Source organism: Jatropha curcas, chromosome 9 (assembly GCF_041381405.1).
Source record: "Jatropha curcas cultivar XTBG-Jc1 chromosome 9, XTBG_Jcur_1.0, whole genome shotgun sequence".
Taxonomy (NCBI): Eukaryota; Viridiplantae; Streptophyta; class Magnoliopsida; order Malpighiales; family Euphorbiaceae; genus Jatropha; species Jatropha curcas.
In genome coordinates this window covers 5,171,863-5,189,433 of record NC_143159.1, presented here as the reverse complement: position 1 = coordinate 5,189,433, position 17,571 = coordinate 5,171,863, and the positions used below count along the sequence as shown (strand labels likewise).

Here is a 17,571-nt window from a genome sequence, read left to right as displayed (position 1 = left end):
GTTAGCATTTTTCTAAAATTAAATATAACTCCAAACCCGCCAACCCCATGTACTGCCAAAATCAGAATTTCATACTTATCATCTTTATGGTATTCATGCATTTTTATATATTTGCCGTTTTATATGCACATGGTTCTTTGGATTCCTGAAAAATATCTCTTGTCCTTTTTAAATTAACATATAAAGTTACATGGGTTTGGAGCTCACAAATCAGTAGTCAATACTGAGCAAAAAAAGTTTTAATTAATAAGGCATGAGCAGTGGTAATTATAAGGTGGCAGTACCAGTATACCACCATTAATGCTTCTGTTTCTAGTTCATTAAGTTTAAGTTGACACATTAGCAGATAAGAGTTTGATAATAAAAGATAACTTTCATTAAGTTTAAGATATTAAACTTTGATATATTTATCTTGTTAAATCGATAATAAATCTAGATTTGAATCGGTTATAAGTTATAAAAAAAACGGTTCTCGTAAGGCCAAACAAACACATTACAAGTGAATATAATAAATATTTCAGCTGGGGTCAGCTACGAGCCAACGAAGCTGCCGCCGTTACAATAAGTGGCGATTAGTTGGTGAAGAAATCTCTTTTACTAAAATAAATTGACTTGTCCCAATTAAAGAACTACAGATACCCAAAAAACACTCTTCTAATCACATATATTCGAAAATACCCTTCTCTTCTCTTCTCTTCTCTTCAAGTTCAACTACCACCAACGCCATCACACACGTATCTCCACCAGACGCCACCATCCTTATAAAACCCTTCTCATCTGTCTCTCAACCTCTTCTCAGGGACAATCTAAAAATCTTGAATACCTCTTTTTGGTTTTTCACAGTCAAAAACCAAGCCTCAACAAGAAACGCAAACAAAAGCAAAGCAAAAATAAACAAAATGTCTCTTACTGGCACTTCCATTATTCCTACCAAATCTTTCATTTCCCCCAAGAAACCTAACCAACCTTCTTTTGTCTTACCTACCAGATCTGTCCTTCACATCTCCGCCGTCCATTCCGCCGATCCTTCAAAGAATCCGATTGTCCCTGACAAAAAACAACAGAATGCGAAAACTTCTACAGCAGCTGCCGCGGCAACGGCGGCGGCGGCGCCGACAACAATCAATGTGGTTCCTGGGAAATGGAGCGTCGACAGCTGGAAGTCAAAGAAGGCTCTGCAGTTACCGGAATACCCGAGCAAGGAGGACCTTGAAACGGTGCTCAAGACTCTCGAGGCTTTCCCTCCGATTGTGTTTGCCGGTGAGGCTAGGAGCTTGGAGGAGAAGCTTGCTGAGGCTGCAATGGGAAATGCTTTTCTATTACAAGGGGGAGATTGTGCAGAGAGTTTCAAGGAGTTTAACGCCAATAATATCCGTGACACTTTCAGGATTCTCCTCCAGATGGGTGCTGTTTTGATGTTTGGTGGCCAAATGCCCGTTATCAAGGTCCGTTTACTTTTACCAAATGAGAAAATAAAACAAATTATAGCCTTTTGATTTTTCTTTTAATTTTAATTGACATGTTGGTTACTGTTATAGGTGGGAAGGATGGCGGGTCAGTTTGCGAAGCCAAGATCGGAGCCTTTTGAGGAAAAGAATGGAGTGAAGTTGCCTAGTTACCGAGGGGACAACATAAATGGAGATGCTTTCAATGAGAAGTCGAGAGTTCCTGATCCGGAAAGGATGATCAGAGCTTATTGTCAATCAGCAGCAACTTTGAATCTTCTTCGAGCATTTGCTACCGGTGGATATGCTGCTATGCAGAGGGTAACCCAGTGGAATCTTGATTTCGCTGAGCACAGCGAACAGGGAGATAGGTATTGTTCAAATTAGGCAACTTTAGTGTACTTCTATTCATATTTCTTTATTTGGGTGGGGTGGTAGATTTTGGTATTAGATAGAATATAAGTTCCTGGAGTAGAGACAAATGAGAGTCACTTGAAGGATTGATTTTTTTGCTGTTTGTGTGTTTGTTGCCTTTTTAGAGTCTGATTGTGTGGTGTGGGCTTCACATCAGCTATTAAAATTTACTACTACATAATCTGATAGATTTACTGTCCGGTTTAATGTTGGGAATTATCTACACCTTAAATTGTAGTCTGACATGTTCCGAAATTTTGTTTTAATGTGTTTTAGCAAATGCATATCTGGAACCCAAACATTAGTTTCGCATGTTTCTATATGCTCTGTTTTTAGCTTAACATAGATTCATTCACAACCTTGTTCTTTCCCCATTAAGATCACATGGGATTTATTTTCACCCATATGATTGCTAAGCTTGATTCTTGATTAGGTCAGTTAACTTCAATTTCTAGCTGTAAAATTAAATAGCTATGCTTAATTTGTTTTTTTACTTAATGATTAAGCCAAGAGAGTTTTGTAGTTCACTTTTAATTTTACGTAGATTAAAAAAATTATACTTACCCATTGAATCAAAATGCTAATACAAATTCTATCAAAATATACTGTAGACACCTTATTGGAACAAAACCAAATTGAACGATTTTCTTAGTGGCGTCATGAATTGAAGTTCAGTTGCCATATTGGAAATTTTAACTGCAAATTTAGTAGAAACATGGACCAGAATTGCTGATGGATGTGATGTGATTATTAAATAGTTTTTAATTCTCAAATTCTAGTTAGGCTTTGATTCACCTTGGCTGCCTTAATCTAAAATACGTTTATTGTTTTATTGGTGTGATAGGTACAAGGAACTTGCTCACCGGGTTGATGAGGCCCTTGGATTCATGTCTGCTGCTGGTCTCACTGTTGACCATCCTATTATGACAACAACTGAGTTCTGGACATCCCATGAGTGCTTGCTTCTGCCATATGAGCAATCACTTACCAGGCTCGATTCAACTTCTGGCCTATACTATGACTGCTCTGCCCATTTTCTCTGGGTTGGGGAACGTACCAGACAGCTAGATGGTGCTCATGTTGAGTTTTTGAGAGGAGTTGCAAATCCTCTCGGCATTAAGGTTAACTTTCTCTTTTTTAATCTATCTAATTCATATTTGTGGTAACCATAAACATTGAACAAATAAATGAAACTTTGACTTAACAATTTTTTTAAAATTATATGTCGGGAAAATGTGGTTTTATGCTTATCAACTTGTTAAATTCTGTTTCTTTTTATTCTCATGAATTGTAACTTGACAACTGTCTGACTTCGAATTGACAATTTATGTAATTGATGGTTATGTTCTCATGCAATTTGTCTTCTTTGCTTCAGGTGAGTGATAAGATGGATCCAAATGAGCTAGTTAAGCTCATTGAGATTCTGAATCCTCAGAACAAACCAGGAAGAATAACAATTATTACAAGAATGGGAGCTGAGAATATGAGAGTGAAGCTTCCCCATCTAATTAGGGCAGTTCGCAGGGCTGGGCAAATTGTCACATGGGTCAGTGATCCTATGCATGGAAACACCATTAAGGCTCCTTGTGGTCTAAAAACTCGACCATTTGATTCCATCAGGGTATGATTTCAATCTTACTTGCATACTTTTACATTCACTCCATATGGAATAATTATCAGGAGTTTAAATTATATGCTGTATAGACATTTACCCCTACCTTCAACGTGCGGAAAAATTAAAACGAAACTGAAGCGAGGAAATGTTATTCTATGGCGACAAGAATATATGATAAGCATCTGAAATCCAAATATAGGACAAAGTTTTAGTTTTTGAACGGCTTTTTATTTTGTTATTTTATGTGTGGTTCAGTGGTAACTGATATGAGAAGCATTTTTTTCCTCCCGTATTTGGCATTACTATCCTGGTATAAAAGCTATTATTTCCAATTAATGATTGCAATTAATTTAGTACCTATTTTTGTATTTGTGGGCCATCTTCAAGTGTTGGACAAGTTGGCCTAATGTAAACATGGTGGGGTACGCTGTAGCTTTTGAATTAAGACCGGTTGATTTTCTAGAAGTAGACAAATGAAGGCAATAAAAGAAAAGGTGTGGTAGGTGAGAAAACGACTAATTGTAAAGGGGGGCAGATTAGGCAATTGATATTTCTAAGTGTGCAATCAATGGTTAAGCTAGAAATGCATCAGTGGGTCGGTGGTTATATTATCTTTTTGTGCAAGTTTGACAAAATCCATTTTTTAATATTAGAATATTTAAACTGTTGCTTTCGACTGTGGTCCTTCTTACACCTTTGCTACAGACCATGCTAAAGAGCAATTTTGAGATTGTTGCTGTTGTTGGGGTTTCTCTTTGTGAAATAGAATTTTATGTACAGTAAACTTCGTGTCAATATTCTATGGTTTCTATGTAGCTGATAAAAACATAGTCTCACAGCAATGTCGTTGCTTTAAATTATCTTTTATTTGGACAGGCGGAGGTGAGAGCATTCTTTGATGTGCATGACCAAGAAGGAAGCCACCCTGGAGGAGTTCATCTAGAGATGACTGGCCAAAATGTGACAGAATGCATCGGGGGATCTCGAACTGTGACATTTGATGACTTGAGTTCGCGTTACCACACCCACTGTGACCCTAGACTCAATGCTTCACAATCTCTAGAGCTTGCATTCATCATTGCAGAGCGCCTTAGAAAGAGAAGGATCAAGTCTCAACCCTCTATTGCTCCCATAAGCCTGTAGAGAATGGCATTTGAAGGCTCACCGATATGTTCTTTTTTTCTTTTTCCCCCTTTGCATAAAGTTGTTAAAGCCTGTATTAGTAGAACTTTATAACTTCAAGTTAATTTATAATGTGTTGTATGTGTATACTGAAGGCAGTAATGTTTGAGACTCTGAAGAAATGAAGGAATAAAGAAAATTAAAAAGGCTGCTTCTAAAAATATGAAATTTATGATTTTTGGTGGATTACATGAAATAGTCTTTGTTGAATTATTCAATATGGCAATTACTGATTTTTTAATTCAATTTAGTTTTGCTTTTATATTGGTTTGCGAAGAATCCAGACCAACTCTGATACAAGATGATGGATTCTGCGTCCTCTATAATAATATTTTTGCAAGTATTTTTTTGTTTCGTACGTCTATTTCTGCAAAAATACAAGTGATATTAATTCTTAAAAAGTTTATGGTCAGATTCTTTGGATTTAGTACTTATAGTAGCAATCAGTAATCATCACCGAATTGTAACATGCAAGGATGTCAAAGAGAGAAACTCCCTCTTAAGACCAATTCTATCAGTTGTATTTTAAATTGGGTACATCAGATGTATTTACGTTATATAAATATCTAATATTTGTATTTATATAATAATTAAAATAAAAACTAAATATGTGCACCTTAAAAAATAATATATGTATATATATACATAAATAATTATATATTAATAATTACTTTACATTTAAATAACCGCTAATTCTTTTATGACGTGCGTTGCACATTAATGTTACTCGCTATATACTCGTTTAATTTTGTTATTTATATTATTAAAGTATAAATTTTTATTTACATTAAAATAAATACAATGATTATTAATATTGCACTTTATATATACAATGAATTTTTTTTAACATGTTCTATATTGTAATATCTAATCGAAAAGAAAATGATATTTCTGCTTCTCCTTTCAATAAAAAAATATAATCTTATTATTAATTAATTATATAAATCCACTCTAAATTTGTATTTACCATACTGCAAAATGTTCTATAATTTGGCAATGCTAATAAATTAAGATTTATTATGCACAGCCGCAATATAAGATATGATTTTGATCTTTATGTCAATTATTTTCGCCGGATGAAATTAAGCTGAAATTTTATTAATAGCATGTAATATTTTGGACCATGTCCTTGTATAAAATCAAAAAATAAATTGCTATACATAGGAATCAATATGTAAAGTTTTAAACTATAATATTAGTAATAAAATGTAATTTTTCAAGTTTAAAAAATATATAAATGAAATTAAATTGAAAAATTACAAACTCATATAAATATTTGAAAGGTCTAATTATCTTTATATTTTATTTAAAAATATGTTTAGAAAATATATCCAATTAAATCATAGAAAGATTAAATAAAATTCCATAATTTCCAAAAAGAAAAGAATAAAATATTGAATAAAAAAAACTCATGAATTTTCTCTTTATTTCATTTTTAATATAGAAAAGCTGAAAATAAAAATCATAACAAATTCAAACATTTATAGCCTTTTTTTTCAAAAAAGATTTCATTAGACTAAAAAAGTAAAAATTCTCTTTTTTTTTTTAATATTAGTCAAATACTATAATTTCATACTTCCGTTGCTTTTGTTAAATTTTAAAAATTTTAAAATACAATAATATGTAAATGATTCAAATAAGTATACACAATTATTTCCAAAAAAATAAAAAATAATAAATCAAAGAGAAATAATATATTTTAAATTTTACTTTCAGTGAAATTAACTAATAGATTCTAATAATAAAGTGTTTAATCATATTTTAAAAAATTCAGAATATAATAAATTAAGAGAATTTAAGTTCCATTTCAATAGTTGAATTAAGATTTTTTTTATTTACCTCCTAAAAAATAATATAACATGAGAATATATGATTAAGAACATAAAAAACTATTAATTATAAAAATTATTGGACAATAATGTTATAAGATCAAATAGAATATATATATATATATATATATATATATATATATATATATATATATATATATATATATATTCTCAAATTAAAATGCATAAAAATCTAACTAAAAGGATATTCAAAAGGATAAATGGAATGTATTTTCTTCGATTAAAAGAACATTAAAAATACAACTAAAAAAGACCTTCAAAAGGATAGATAGATTTATTTTTTCCAATTAAAATGCATAAAAAATGAATTAAAATGATATATTAGGAATTCCAAATTAAACTAAAGTTACTTTTGGAAATTCCATAATTCCATCCTCTATTCCCACATTTACGTAAATTATAGATTATAAATTTATTTTATTATCTATTAAGTTAAAGAGAGCAAAATACTTATAATAAATACATGAAATATGTAATATGTATTTAGCTATCACATTTAATTTAAATCCTCAAATGAATAAAACTAAAAACATATATAATAAATAAAGGCATATTTAATTTTCATATATAGCCTTAATATATAAGATTAAAATAATTAAAAATAAAATATATTTATTAATATATAGTTAACGTTAATTATCTATTAAGGATAATATTTAAAATAAAATTTAATTGGTATACAGTTAACATTAATTATCTGTTAAACATAATATTTAAAATAAAATTTAATTGGTCATTAATAATTTATTTTAGAACATTTTAAATTTCACTAAGGGTATTATCGTAACATTAATTATCTATTAAATATAATATTTCAAATAAAATTTAATTGATCATTAATAAGATTATTTTAAAATATTTAAAATTTCACTAAGGACATTATAAATAATCCCATTATTTTCTCTGATCCCCACTTTTATATGTGGTATAGATTATTATTAAAATTTAGTAAACGTCAGTATTTATAATTTATTAACTAAAAATTATCGGCAATTATTATCCACGGCAAAACATGTATTCAATTAATAGAATGACTTATCCATATCTAATGTATGATGAGTTTTAAATAAGTCAATCTCATATACTTATTTGGTGCAGATGGCTTAGTGTAGGTCATCTCATATGTATAAATAAGTATTTTCCTATGATTAATAATTAAAAATTAAAAACCGATTATATGCATATGTTATCTATGACTTTGGACACATAGGTTCTGCTTAGAAAAATAGATATTTTTTTTAAGGAAAGAAAATATATGAGGAAAAGAACAAGAAATGAATTTTTTATTTGTTTAAAAATGATGAAAGAAGTGTCTAAGGGAATGAAAAAAATGATGAATAAGTTAGGAAAATACATTGTTTAATGTGAAATATACTCTTTTTTTTCCCGCTCTTTTCATTCAAAAACATGAGATTAGAAAAATAACTAGGAAAAAAAATGCATTGATTGATTATTACATACTTATTTTACTTTCCCTAGGCAAACAGAGTCATATGCAGTAAAGGGCTAGGTCCATATAAAATACCGTTATATAGTTGCAACTAAATCTTGGCAATGCAGCCCAGATATTTTGTGACCCAACCCAGAATTCAAACTTCACGACACTAATGGGCTTTCTTTGGCCCCAAAATTCCAAAACTGTGAACACTGCAGAGCAGAAAAAGAACAATAAATTAAAAGGAAAGTGGCGTGAATATTACGTGGACACGGTATCCATCTCGTTAAGTTTTCGACAGCGAGGCGCGCTTTCTTCAAACGGCAACTCTCCGCGTTTTACCTCTAAAGTTAATCGCAAACGTTTATAAAGGAATTGGATCCAATATCTGATACTTCTATTCTGTTTCATTTCATCAATGGAGAATTCTCAAGTTCAAGGTTTTGAAATTAGAGATCGAAGACCGGACGCTCTTGGCAACCTCAAAGTCCTTCCCGATGAACTCATCTGTGCTATTCTGGAGTATCTTACTCCTCGAGATGTAGCTCGTCTCTCTTGTGTTAGCAGGTGTAATATATTCTCATATTATGCCTCTTTCTCTTAATTCTGTTCTCTAATTTATGGATTTATAGTTCTTCAATTGACTTGATAATATGTTTCTCTATAAATCCTGACTGGAAGTGACGCTTAAGTGCCACTTTCTTATTCCCAGAATTGAACCTTATTGGCAACATTAGATTTTCAATCTCTAATTTGATTGTTAAGTTCTTCAAATAAAATTAAATGATCTGTTAATTCTGTTACTGATGGTTTTTTTTTTTCTTTTCTTTTTTTTTTTTTTTTCTTTGGTATGGGATAGGCGTATGTTTGTCTTTTCATCATTTCTCATTTCTTCGTTCTTTCTGTGCAGCGTTATGTACATTTTTTGCAATGAAGAACCACTATGGATGAGTTTATGTCTTAATACAGCCAATGGCCCGCTTCAGTACGGAGGCTCCTGGAAGAAAACCACGTTGCATTTGTATGTCTCAGTAGTCACGCTTCGAATTACTTGCGGCATATGTTTTTTTTTAAGAGATTATTTATTGAGATTTAAAATTATATCCTTTTTTTCCTTTAGAGAGTGCTAATATTAACTTATTTTCTTCTCAAGAGGTTAACTATATGATTTTTCTTAATTTCCTGCCACATGTAACATATGAGGGGTTTTTTTTTTTTTTTGGGGTATACAGAGAGAATGTGCCTGATGAATATAAAGAATGCTGTGGAAAACAACTTTTTTTTGATGGTATGTACTTGTAGCACAGTTTTCTTTGTGTTTTCTCGTGACGATTACATCTAAGGACGCAGTTATTTAGCTTAGTTCTTCTGTATGATTATGCAGGTTTCTACTCTTTGTTCTTGTATAGAAGATTATACAGGTGTAATACTAGTTTGTCTGGGTTTTCATTTGATGTTGGGAATGTGGAAAGAAAGAAAGACCTGTCTTCAGAAGAATTTTTTCATCAATACGATGCGAGGAAACCGGTATAGTGACAATTGTCTTGTACTGTAGATTAGTTGGAGTGAGAGGATAATATTTTAACTCTTTAAAATTACATGCCTTAGGGAATTCTATACATTCACCTTTGTCCATATTTTTGTTTTTCCTGTTCCCATTTTAGGCTCATTTATAGTAATTTTCTGATATTTGGGTCTTCCATTGTTACTAGGAATAGACAAATTATGTAAACAACTTCTCATTTCACATGTATGTTAATTTATACACATGATTTTCAGGAATATCGTACTATAGTTATCTTTCTTGAAATATATAATTCCTTTATCTTGTTTTGGGTACACTTTCTAGAAACTTCTTTTTAATATGAACACATGAGATAAAATGCATCAGAATTTGTAACCAACAATCTTTTTTCTGTCCAAATGTTTGTTGTTTGTCTACTATAGGTGTCCTTTCATCATTTTATATCTTTCCGTGTTGGCTGCTGAAATCAGTACTACCATTTTTTTTCCGCTTCTTAATTTTGTTTACGGGACTTATGCCGCACAATGTACCAGGTTTTGCTTGCTGGATTGGCTGATCATTGGCAAGCAAGGAATACATGGACAATTGATCAATTGTCAATGCAATATGGAGATACCGCTTTTAAAATTTCTCAGAGGAGCTCCAGAAAAGTTTCAATGAAATTCAAGGATTATGTCTCATACATGAACTTTCAGCACGATGAGGATCCCCTATATATTTTTGATGACAAGGTATTGCTCAGGACTCTGTGTGTGGTTGTTTTTCCTTTACATAAGGCATTTAAGCCTGACTTTCTGCAAATGCAGTTTGGGGAAACTGCACCCAGCTTATTGAAGGATTACAGTGTGCCTTATCTATTTCAAGAAGACTTCTTTGAAATACTAGATAAAGAGAAGCGGCCTCCCTTCAGATGGCTTATTATTGGGCCAGAGAGGTCTGGCGCATCTTGGCATGTTGATCCAGCACTCACCAGTGCCTGGAATACTCTTCTATGTGGCCGTAAAAGGTAAAATTAGCGCTTCACTTGTTGACAACAGCATGTATACATACATGGGATGTTCTCTGTTTAATGCATTATTTTTAATGTAAATTCTGTGTCAGATTTCATCTGATGGTAATCAAGGCCAGATAAAACCATGTGCATATGATGGATATTTCATTTTTTTTATACCTTTTCGCTGAAGATATTGGCTGTAAGAAAGATACTTCCAAACAAAAGTTTAAAAGAAATATGAGGCATGTATAAAAAATTTGTCGCTGAAGATGACATCGGTTTTTGGTTTCCTATACCTCAATTGCATTAGCTATATATATGATAGATATTCTATGGTGCAATGTAAAATTTTCCATCTAGTGGTGCCAAAAAAAATTGTATTATAGTAAGTGCTAACTATTACCGATAAGTGATATAATTGTCACTAACGCAGGCTTCATATCAGGCAGGTTGAACCTGATCCATTTGTTAAACCTCAGACTTAATATAGCCATTTGGAGTTTTCTCTATTCATATGAAATCTCTTGTGTGGTATTGTAGCCACTTGCTCAGCAATTTTTGCAATCTTATCAGTAAAATCTGATATTTGCTTCTTGCTCATAGGGATATGAGGGCGAAGACAGTGTGCAGGCAATTTGTATTGAGAGAACGTGTCTTCCTTACTTTCTACTTTTGTTTCCTTCAACAATCAAACTTTCCTGAGTATGGTACTACTAAGATTCTGTAGTTTGTTTTAGTGTTTGGGTTGCCAAATTGACAAAGGAGAGATTTTTTTTCCCATGATGCTGGGACTGTCTTCATAAATTACTTTAGCCTTTGCCCATTTCAGGCATGAGGTGCACATTCGTGCCAAGTTATTTTTGTGCAACAGAATCATGACCATTCAACTTTTTTTCACCTTTAATAGGACCGGAATTTTGAGTTATCGCTATTTTTGTCCATCCCATTTGGTTTGGGAAGCTTACTCCCACTCAAACAGGCTCCCTGCTTTGTTTCCCTGTTTATTTTAGGCGCTCTTTATGTATGTCTTTTCATGGATTCTTATCTGTGTGATTCTTGATTGAAAACCTCCACTTGTGTGGATCACATTATCCTTGTATTCCCAGGGTCAGTTTGAGTTTTCATTCATTGACTTGATGCTTTATTGGTGTTATAATTATCATTACATTAGGTGTGATATCTATTTAATATGGAGATAATATCTGTTGACCATGTAACAATTGTGTTTGAATAGGTGGGCAATGTATCCTCCTGGCAGGGTACCTATAGGTGTCACAGTGCATGTAAATGAAGAAGATGGAGATGTAAATATTGACACTCCATCATCACTTCAGGTGCCTGTTGAACACATAATATTCCTCTGTGATTCTTGTTGTCCTTGCTAAGACATTTGAAGTCAACCTTCCTCTTTTTTTGTATGTCTGTATACAGTGGTGGTTAGATTTTTATCCACTTCTTGCTGATGAAGACAAGCCAATAGAGTGTACTCAGCTACCTGGGGAAACGATTTTTGTTCCAAGTGGATGGTGGCATTGTGTTCTGAATCTTGAAACAACTATTGCTGTTACACAAAATTTTGTAAATTCTAAAAACTTTGAATATGTATGTCTGGATATGGCACCTGGTTATCGGCATAAAGGAGTTTGTCGTGCTGGATTGTTGGCTCTTGATGAAGGTGGTTTACAAGACATTGAAATAAGTGCAATGTGTGATAAAGATGATCCGAGTGACCCAGACCTGACAAGGAAAGAGAAGAGGGTAAAAATTCAAGAACTTGCAGAAGATCCAGAACATGAAACTAAGAATGGTAACTCTAAAAGTTATGGGTTGTGGAAACAAGATTTTTCTTATGACATAGAATTCTTAAGCAAATTCTTGTCTAAGGACAGAGACCACTACAATTCCTTATGGAGCCCAGGCAACTCCATAGGACAACGAGAAATGAGGGAATGGCTATCCAAGCTTTGGATCAGAAAACCAGAAATGAGAGGGCTTGTATGGAAGGTATAATATTTTTATTGCCCTTCATATTTATGCTTTGATAATTCTATTTGCCAAAGAAAGAAGCAATTTTCTTTTGGCAAGCCTGACATACTTTACCAAAAGTAGCTTAAGGAATCTAAGAGGACCATCTTGTAAACCACAATAAGCTACCAAAAGTAGTGGGATGTTTTGTATGCTCTATTCCTTTTTGGAATGTCAATAATCATCAGGGTAAAGATTGAAATTGATGGTCTTTCTCATGGAATCTATTCCGTTGTTGTGAACAATTATTTGAACAATTAGAGACAAATTATTGAGGAAGCCTTATGTGGACCTTTTTGTTTAGAATTACTATGATTTATGTCATTATACATCTGTAATTGATAATATTGAATGATATACATCTACCACAATTATATATCACAAAACCATGTGTTAGTGGTGGAGACCATGATCCGGATTGTCAGCTGGATAGTCCTTTATGTTAAAAGATACCTTACACTATTTCTAATTTGCTCTGAATTATCTTTTAGGGAGCATGTAAAACACTAAATGCAGACAAATGGTTCAATTGCCTGACAGAAATTTGTATGTTCCACAATTTACCTCCTCCCACAGATGATGAAAAGCTACCAGTTGGCACGGGCAGCAATCCGGTACGTGTTTTATCATGATGGAACATAATATATGTAACAGCTTTTCTGTTTGAAGTTTCCCTTTGGAAGCTTACCTGCCACTTCATGCTCATTTATTCAAATGCTAAAAGCAAAAGATATTTGTTGTTATACCGTGCCCTGATCACCAAAAGTGTGCTAGCTAGAGTTTTTTTTTTTTTTTTATCAGATCAATGGACCTACAAAATATACCATGGAATTTTTTTTCCCTCACTGTCACTACGTGTTTCCCTGTTTGAAATCAATGTGCTTCCAGGGTATGGCATGTGGAGTAACTCAACAATTTTGGCTGATAATTAACTTAAAATAGAATTAGAATGGAACAACACGCCACTTGCTTGGTGTTGAGTCTAGATTGATTCTGATAGCACTTACAATGCCAAGTTGCCTCTTTCAGAAGTGCTAATGGAGTTATTTTGGGGTCATTGGATTCAACAGATGCATTAGGAATCCCCTAATTGCTGTTGCAATGACAATGTGGGAGATGGTTCATGACACTTTGATTTAATGCTTTCTATGGATTTATCATTCAGCTATTCTGCAGCTGGAAATGATATCTGGTTTAAAGGAGGGATCCATGATTAGGAAATTCATTGGTCGCAGAGCACATTGGATTACCATATAAGAGAAACAAAACTCGTTCCTTGTAGTTCCATCGGAAAGACTATTTGAGTCAGTTCATGAGTCACCTCACATCTGAATTTGATGTTAATTCAATCAACAAGATATTAAGATTTTAATCCTCAAAGCGTTAGTCATTCTTCAGCCTAGTTTGACTTATATTTGCGAGGCATGAGGAAATTGAAGGTGTTGATATATCTATTTTTTTATTAAGTATATCCTATATAATTTTTAACAATGCGTCTTTAATTTGAGATACTTTCAAATATAAAGTGGGATTAATCTAAAGAATAATTTTGTTGTTAAATGCATAATGTGTCTTTAACGTTCTATCACACAATTCCTTTATTTATTTTTTTAAATGTAATTAAACTAAAAAAAAAAAAAAAAAAAAAAAAAATCCCAACTCTCAACCTGTACAGATAAAGGGCAGAGTTATAATTCCCAAAATTACTGTTCCTATGAACAGTAATTTTAGGAATCATGTTAGTGTATCTATAATATGTTTATTAACAGAACATTTTCTTCACTGAATTGGAAGTTTTTGTTCTCCTTGAGCTGTTGGTAACTATTATATTTTGCAACAGGTTTATCTCTTAGCAGACTGTGCTGTTAAAATCTTTGTTGAAGGAGGTCTGGAAGCTTCAATGTATAGTATAGGCAGTGAGGTATGGTTTTAATATCTATTTTTCCTTGTCAGCTGCCTTGCAGGATGGTCTAATTCCACATTGCTTGTTTGCAGCTTGAGTTTTATGATGTGCTGCACGAAGCCAACTCCTCTTTGAAAAATCATGTTCCTGAAATTTGGGCAAGCGGGATTCTTTATCTTGAGAATGGAACTCACAAAATTATTCCTTGGGATGGCAAAGGAGTGCCTAATCTGATTGGCATGAGCAATATTATTCCAGAGAATTGCAAAGAGGACGATCTTCCTTTTGGTGTGTGGGGCAAGAAACAATATGAATGCAGACAAGCCGGGATGTCAGCAAATGAACAGGCAAAATCAGCTGGCTGCTCAGAGATATGGCCATTCATTGTCACGAAACGATGCAAAGGAAAGATATTTGCTGAATTGTAAGTCATCACAACCATACTTGGAGCCTTTTAATTCTGCTAGAAATAATATTTATTGGTACCATCTAATATATGCTCCGTTAGCAGAAGAGATACACTATCATGGGAAGATGCTCTAAGTTTGGCTTCGTTTCTGGGAGAACAATTGCATTACCTTCATCTTCTACCCTATCCACGTTTTAACAAGTCAACTTTGTCAGTTGCTGAACCAAAAATGAGATTGCCCTTTGCCAATGGTTCTTGGGAGGAGCTTTCCTATAGATCTGACATTCCTGCAGAATGGGAAATCTTCATCAGAACTCTATCCAGGAAGAAGAAAAATGTCACAAGCCGCTTGAAGGATTGGTATGCCCATATCCATAAAAAAATAAATTTATTTATTTTCAAATGGTAGTACCAAAACTGTGTGACAACAATATCCCTTTCTACTAAGAAATATTCATGTATATTTTGTAGGGGAGATCCAATCCCAGAAACACTAATACAAAAGGTTCATGAATATATCCCTGATGATCTTACAAAGTTGTTGGATTCTTACGAGGTTTTGCCCATATCCCACCATCTCTTTTAGTTGTTGTACCATTATTAATATCATTTTGTTAGTATGTAAAATGGAAAAATCTATTTTAGCTGATGCAACTCATCATTGTTGATTTGCAACTTCTTACTCCTAGTTGATTACAGGATGAAAATGGCGTTAGCAAAGTTGGTAAACCTTGCTCCTGGATACACTCAGATGTTATGGATGACAATATTCATATAGAACCAAATTTCGTTACCTCTTGCTTCAGTGGAAAAAATGGAGATGCTTGTCTGGTGGATAGCAGTTCCAATGGCTATAAAGATGGTGGAGATGTTACATCATGGCATCCCAGCCACATTCTTGATTTTAGTAATCTTTCTATTGGTGAGTACTTCTCATTTATTTGGTTTCCTTTTCATATTGAAATGTCATTTACTGTACTGTTGGTTCTATTCCATGTATCCTATATCAATACTATGTTATCACATATTGTCAATGAACTCTTCAACTGGAAATTAGGCTTTCAAAACTACCATTTCTACCTCTGTTGTGACAATGCCATACACTGAAGTAACTTTCTGAGGAGTTGAACTCAAAACCATCAAAGCCTTGAGTATTGGCACCTAATGTTTTGTCCTGCATGTTAAAAGTAGCTGATTTCAGCTAACCAAAATAAATAAGTTAAATTGACATAATGATCTGTCGCCTTGTGAAATATGAGATCATCAATAATTATTTACATAGTTCGATTCTTCATTTCTTATGCAGGTGACCGCATTTATGACCTAATACCTGTATACTTGGACGTATTTAGAGGTGATTCCAGTCTCCTTAAGCAGTTTTTAGAAAGTTATAAACTACCTTTGCTAACAAGCAAGCATGAACCGATAAAGGGCAGTGAGAAGTTTGAACGACTTTCATACCATGCCATGTAAGTACATGATTTCTGATGATTTTTCTTCCTTTCTCAATCTCTTTCCCCTACTTGTGACCAGGTTAAAATTTATTTTTTAGATTATATATTAAATCTGATATTCATGGTATGAATAATCTCAGTTTTATACATTTAGATAAAATTATTTAAATTTCTATAGCTTTGTGGGGTTGGAATTGGTCTATCTAAAATTTAATGGACACTGATTCATGTATTTTGCAGTATATTTTATGCCGTACCACCTTGAATATTATGACATTCTTGTACTTATAGAAACATAAGTTTATATAATATAATCCAGCAGTCCATATGCATAATCAGGAGCTTTTCTTGGTAGTGGCAGTGATCATTCCTTAATGGCACTTGGATGAAGGAAAATGCTTACAATCATCTGTAATGGCTGATGGTCATAATCTTGCATGTTTTCACTGTCCTACAGTAACATGTATAAAAATGATAAACCTCAGCAGTTTGCGTGTTGCATGCTTTAGTGTTTTTGCATTGGTCGGTTGGTGTTTAGTATAATTGTAGCATGAGTTTTTCAAGTGGTATGATTCATTTGGATGGTTACGTTCCTGTAGGTGCTACTGTATCTTGCATGAAGAGAATGTCCTGGGGGCTGTTTTCAGCATGTGGAAGGAACTAAGAATGGCAGAGTCGTGGGAGGAGGTTGAGCTGACGGTCTGGGGAGAACTAAATAACTACAAGGGCATCTCTTGATAGGTTGCGGGTCGTCTAATTGAGGTCTAACTGCTGCATATTAAGCCTACTCTGGATATTTAGCATTTGTTGGTACTCAGTAAACAGAATTTGACAATAACTTAACTAAGTCATTTTTATTGTATTGTTCCCCCTTTAGTTCAATAGGTCCATTTGTATTGTTTTTTTTTTTTTTTTTTTTTTTTTTTGGTTTTCCACATCAAGTTAAATAGGTATTTTCATGGGAATTTTTGTCAGACTTACGTGTGAATAATACAATGTTTACAATTGTCAGCGTAATTGTTTTAACGGTAAATTGTGGAATAAAAATGCATTTGAAGGACATACTTTGCAGAAACCAAACTAAAGGATTTCACCGGTTTAATGTGATCATTGTCAAATTAATTGAAAAAATCTGATAATTATTGGCAATACACACGTACGTACAAAATATTTACTAGTTTAACATTCCCAGTTAAACATTCCCAGCCATCGACAAAACACATTTAAGATAATTTTTGTATGCTGTCAAGAAACCAGTCTCAAATTAATCTATGGTATTGCCACTCACAATGGGAAATCAAGGGTTAATAACAGAGTAAT

At 33.1% G+C, this 17,571-nt stretch overlaps 2 protein-coding genes across 4 annotated transcripts; both read left to right on the top strand.

Annotated features, from left to right (window-relative positions):
- Positions 1 to 677: 677 nt before the first annotated feature.
- LOC105630637 (phospho-2-dehydro-3-deoxyheptonate aldolase 1, chloroplastic) lies at positions 678 to 4,824 on the top strand. Its single transcript, XM_012212509.4, has 5 exons — positions 678 to 1,445; positions 1,539 to 1,816; positions 2,704 to 2,980; positions 3,235 to 3,480; positions 4,351 to 4,824. The coding sequence occupies exons 1-5, from the start codon at positions 900 to 902 to the stop codon at positions 4,615 to 4,617; spliced, it is 1,614 nt and encodes a 537-aa protein (XP_012067899.1). The 5' UTR covers positions 678 to 899; the 3' UTR covers positions 4,618 to 4,824.
- A 3,407-nt stretch (positions 4,825 to 8,231) lies between these two features.
- On the top strand, positions 8,232 to 17,311 carry LOC105630638 (putative glycosyltransferase). 3 transcript variants are annotated; one of them, XM_037640213.2, is made up of 16 exons: positions 8,232 to 8,508; positions 8,852 to 8,962; positions 9,174 to 9,229; positions 9,326 to 9,468; positions 10,000 to 10,197; positions 10,273 to 10,472; positions 11,695 to 11,794; positions 11,892 to 12,464; positions 12,977 to 13,099; positions 14,326 to 14,406; positions 14,481 to 14,812; positions 14,897 to 15,157; positions 15,269 to 15,353; positions 15,497 to 15,719; positions 16,104 to 16,266; positions 16,851 to 17,311. In XM_037640213.2, the coding sequence occupies exons 1-16, from the start codon at positions 8,360 to 8,362 to the stop codon at positions 16,987 to 16,989; spliced, it is 2,937 nt and encodes a 978-aa protein (XP_037496141.1). In that variant the 5' UTR covers positions 8,232 to 8,359; the 3' UTR covers positions 16,990 to 17,311. The 3 variants fall into 3 exon arrangements, with proteins under 3 accessions (XP_037496141.1, XP_037496142.1, XP_037496143.1); XM_037640214.2 differs by having other exon boundaries at positions 8,234 to 8,508; positions 14,900 to 15,157; XM_037640215.2 differs by lacking the exons at positions 8,232 to 8,508; positions 9,174 to 9,229; positions 9,326 to 9,468.
- Positions 17,312 to 17,571: the final 260 nt, after the last annotated feature.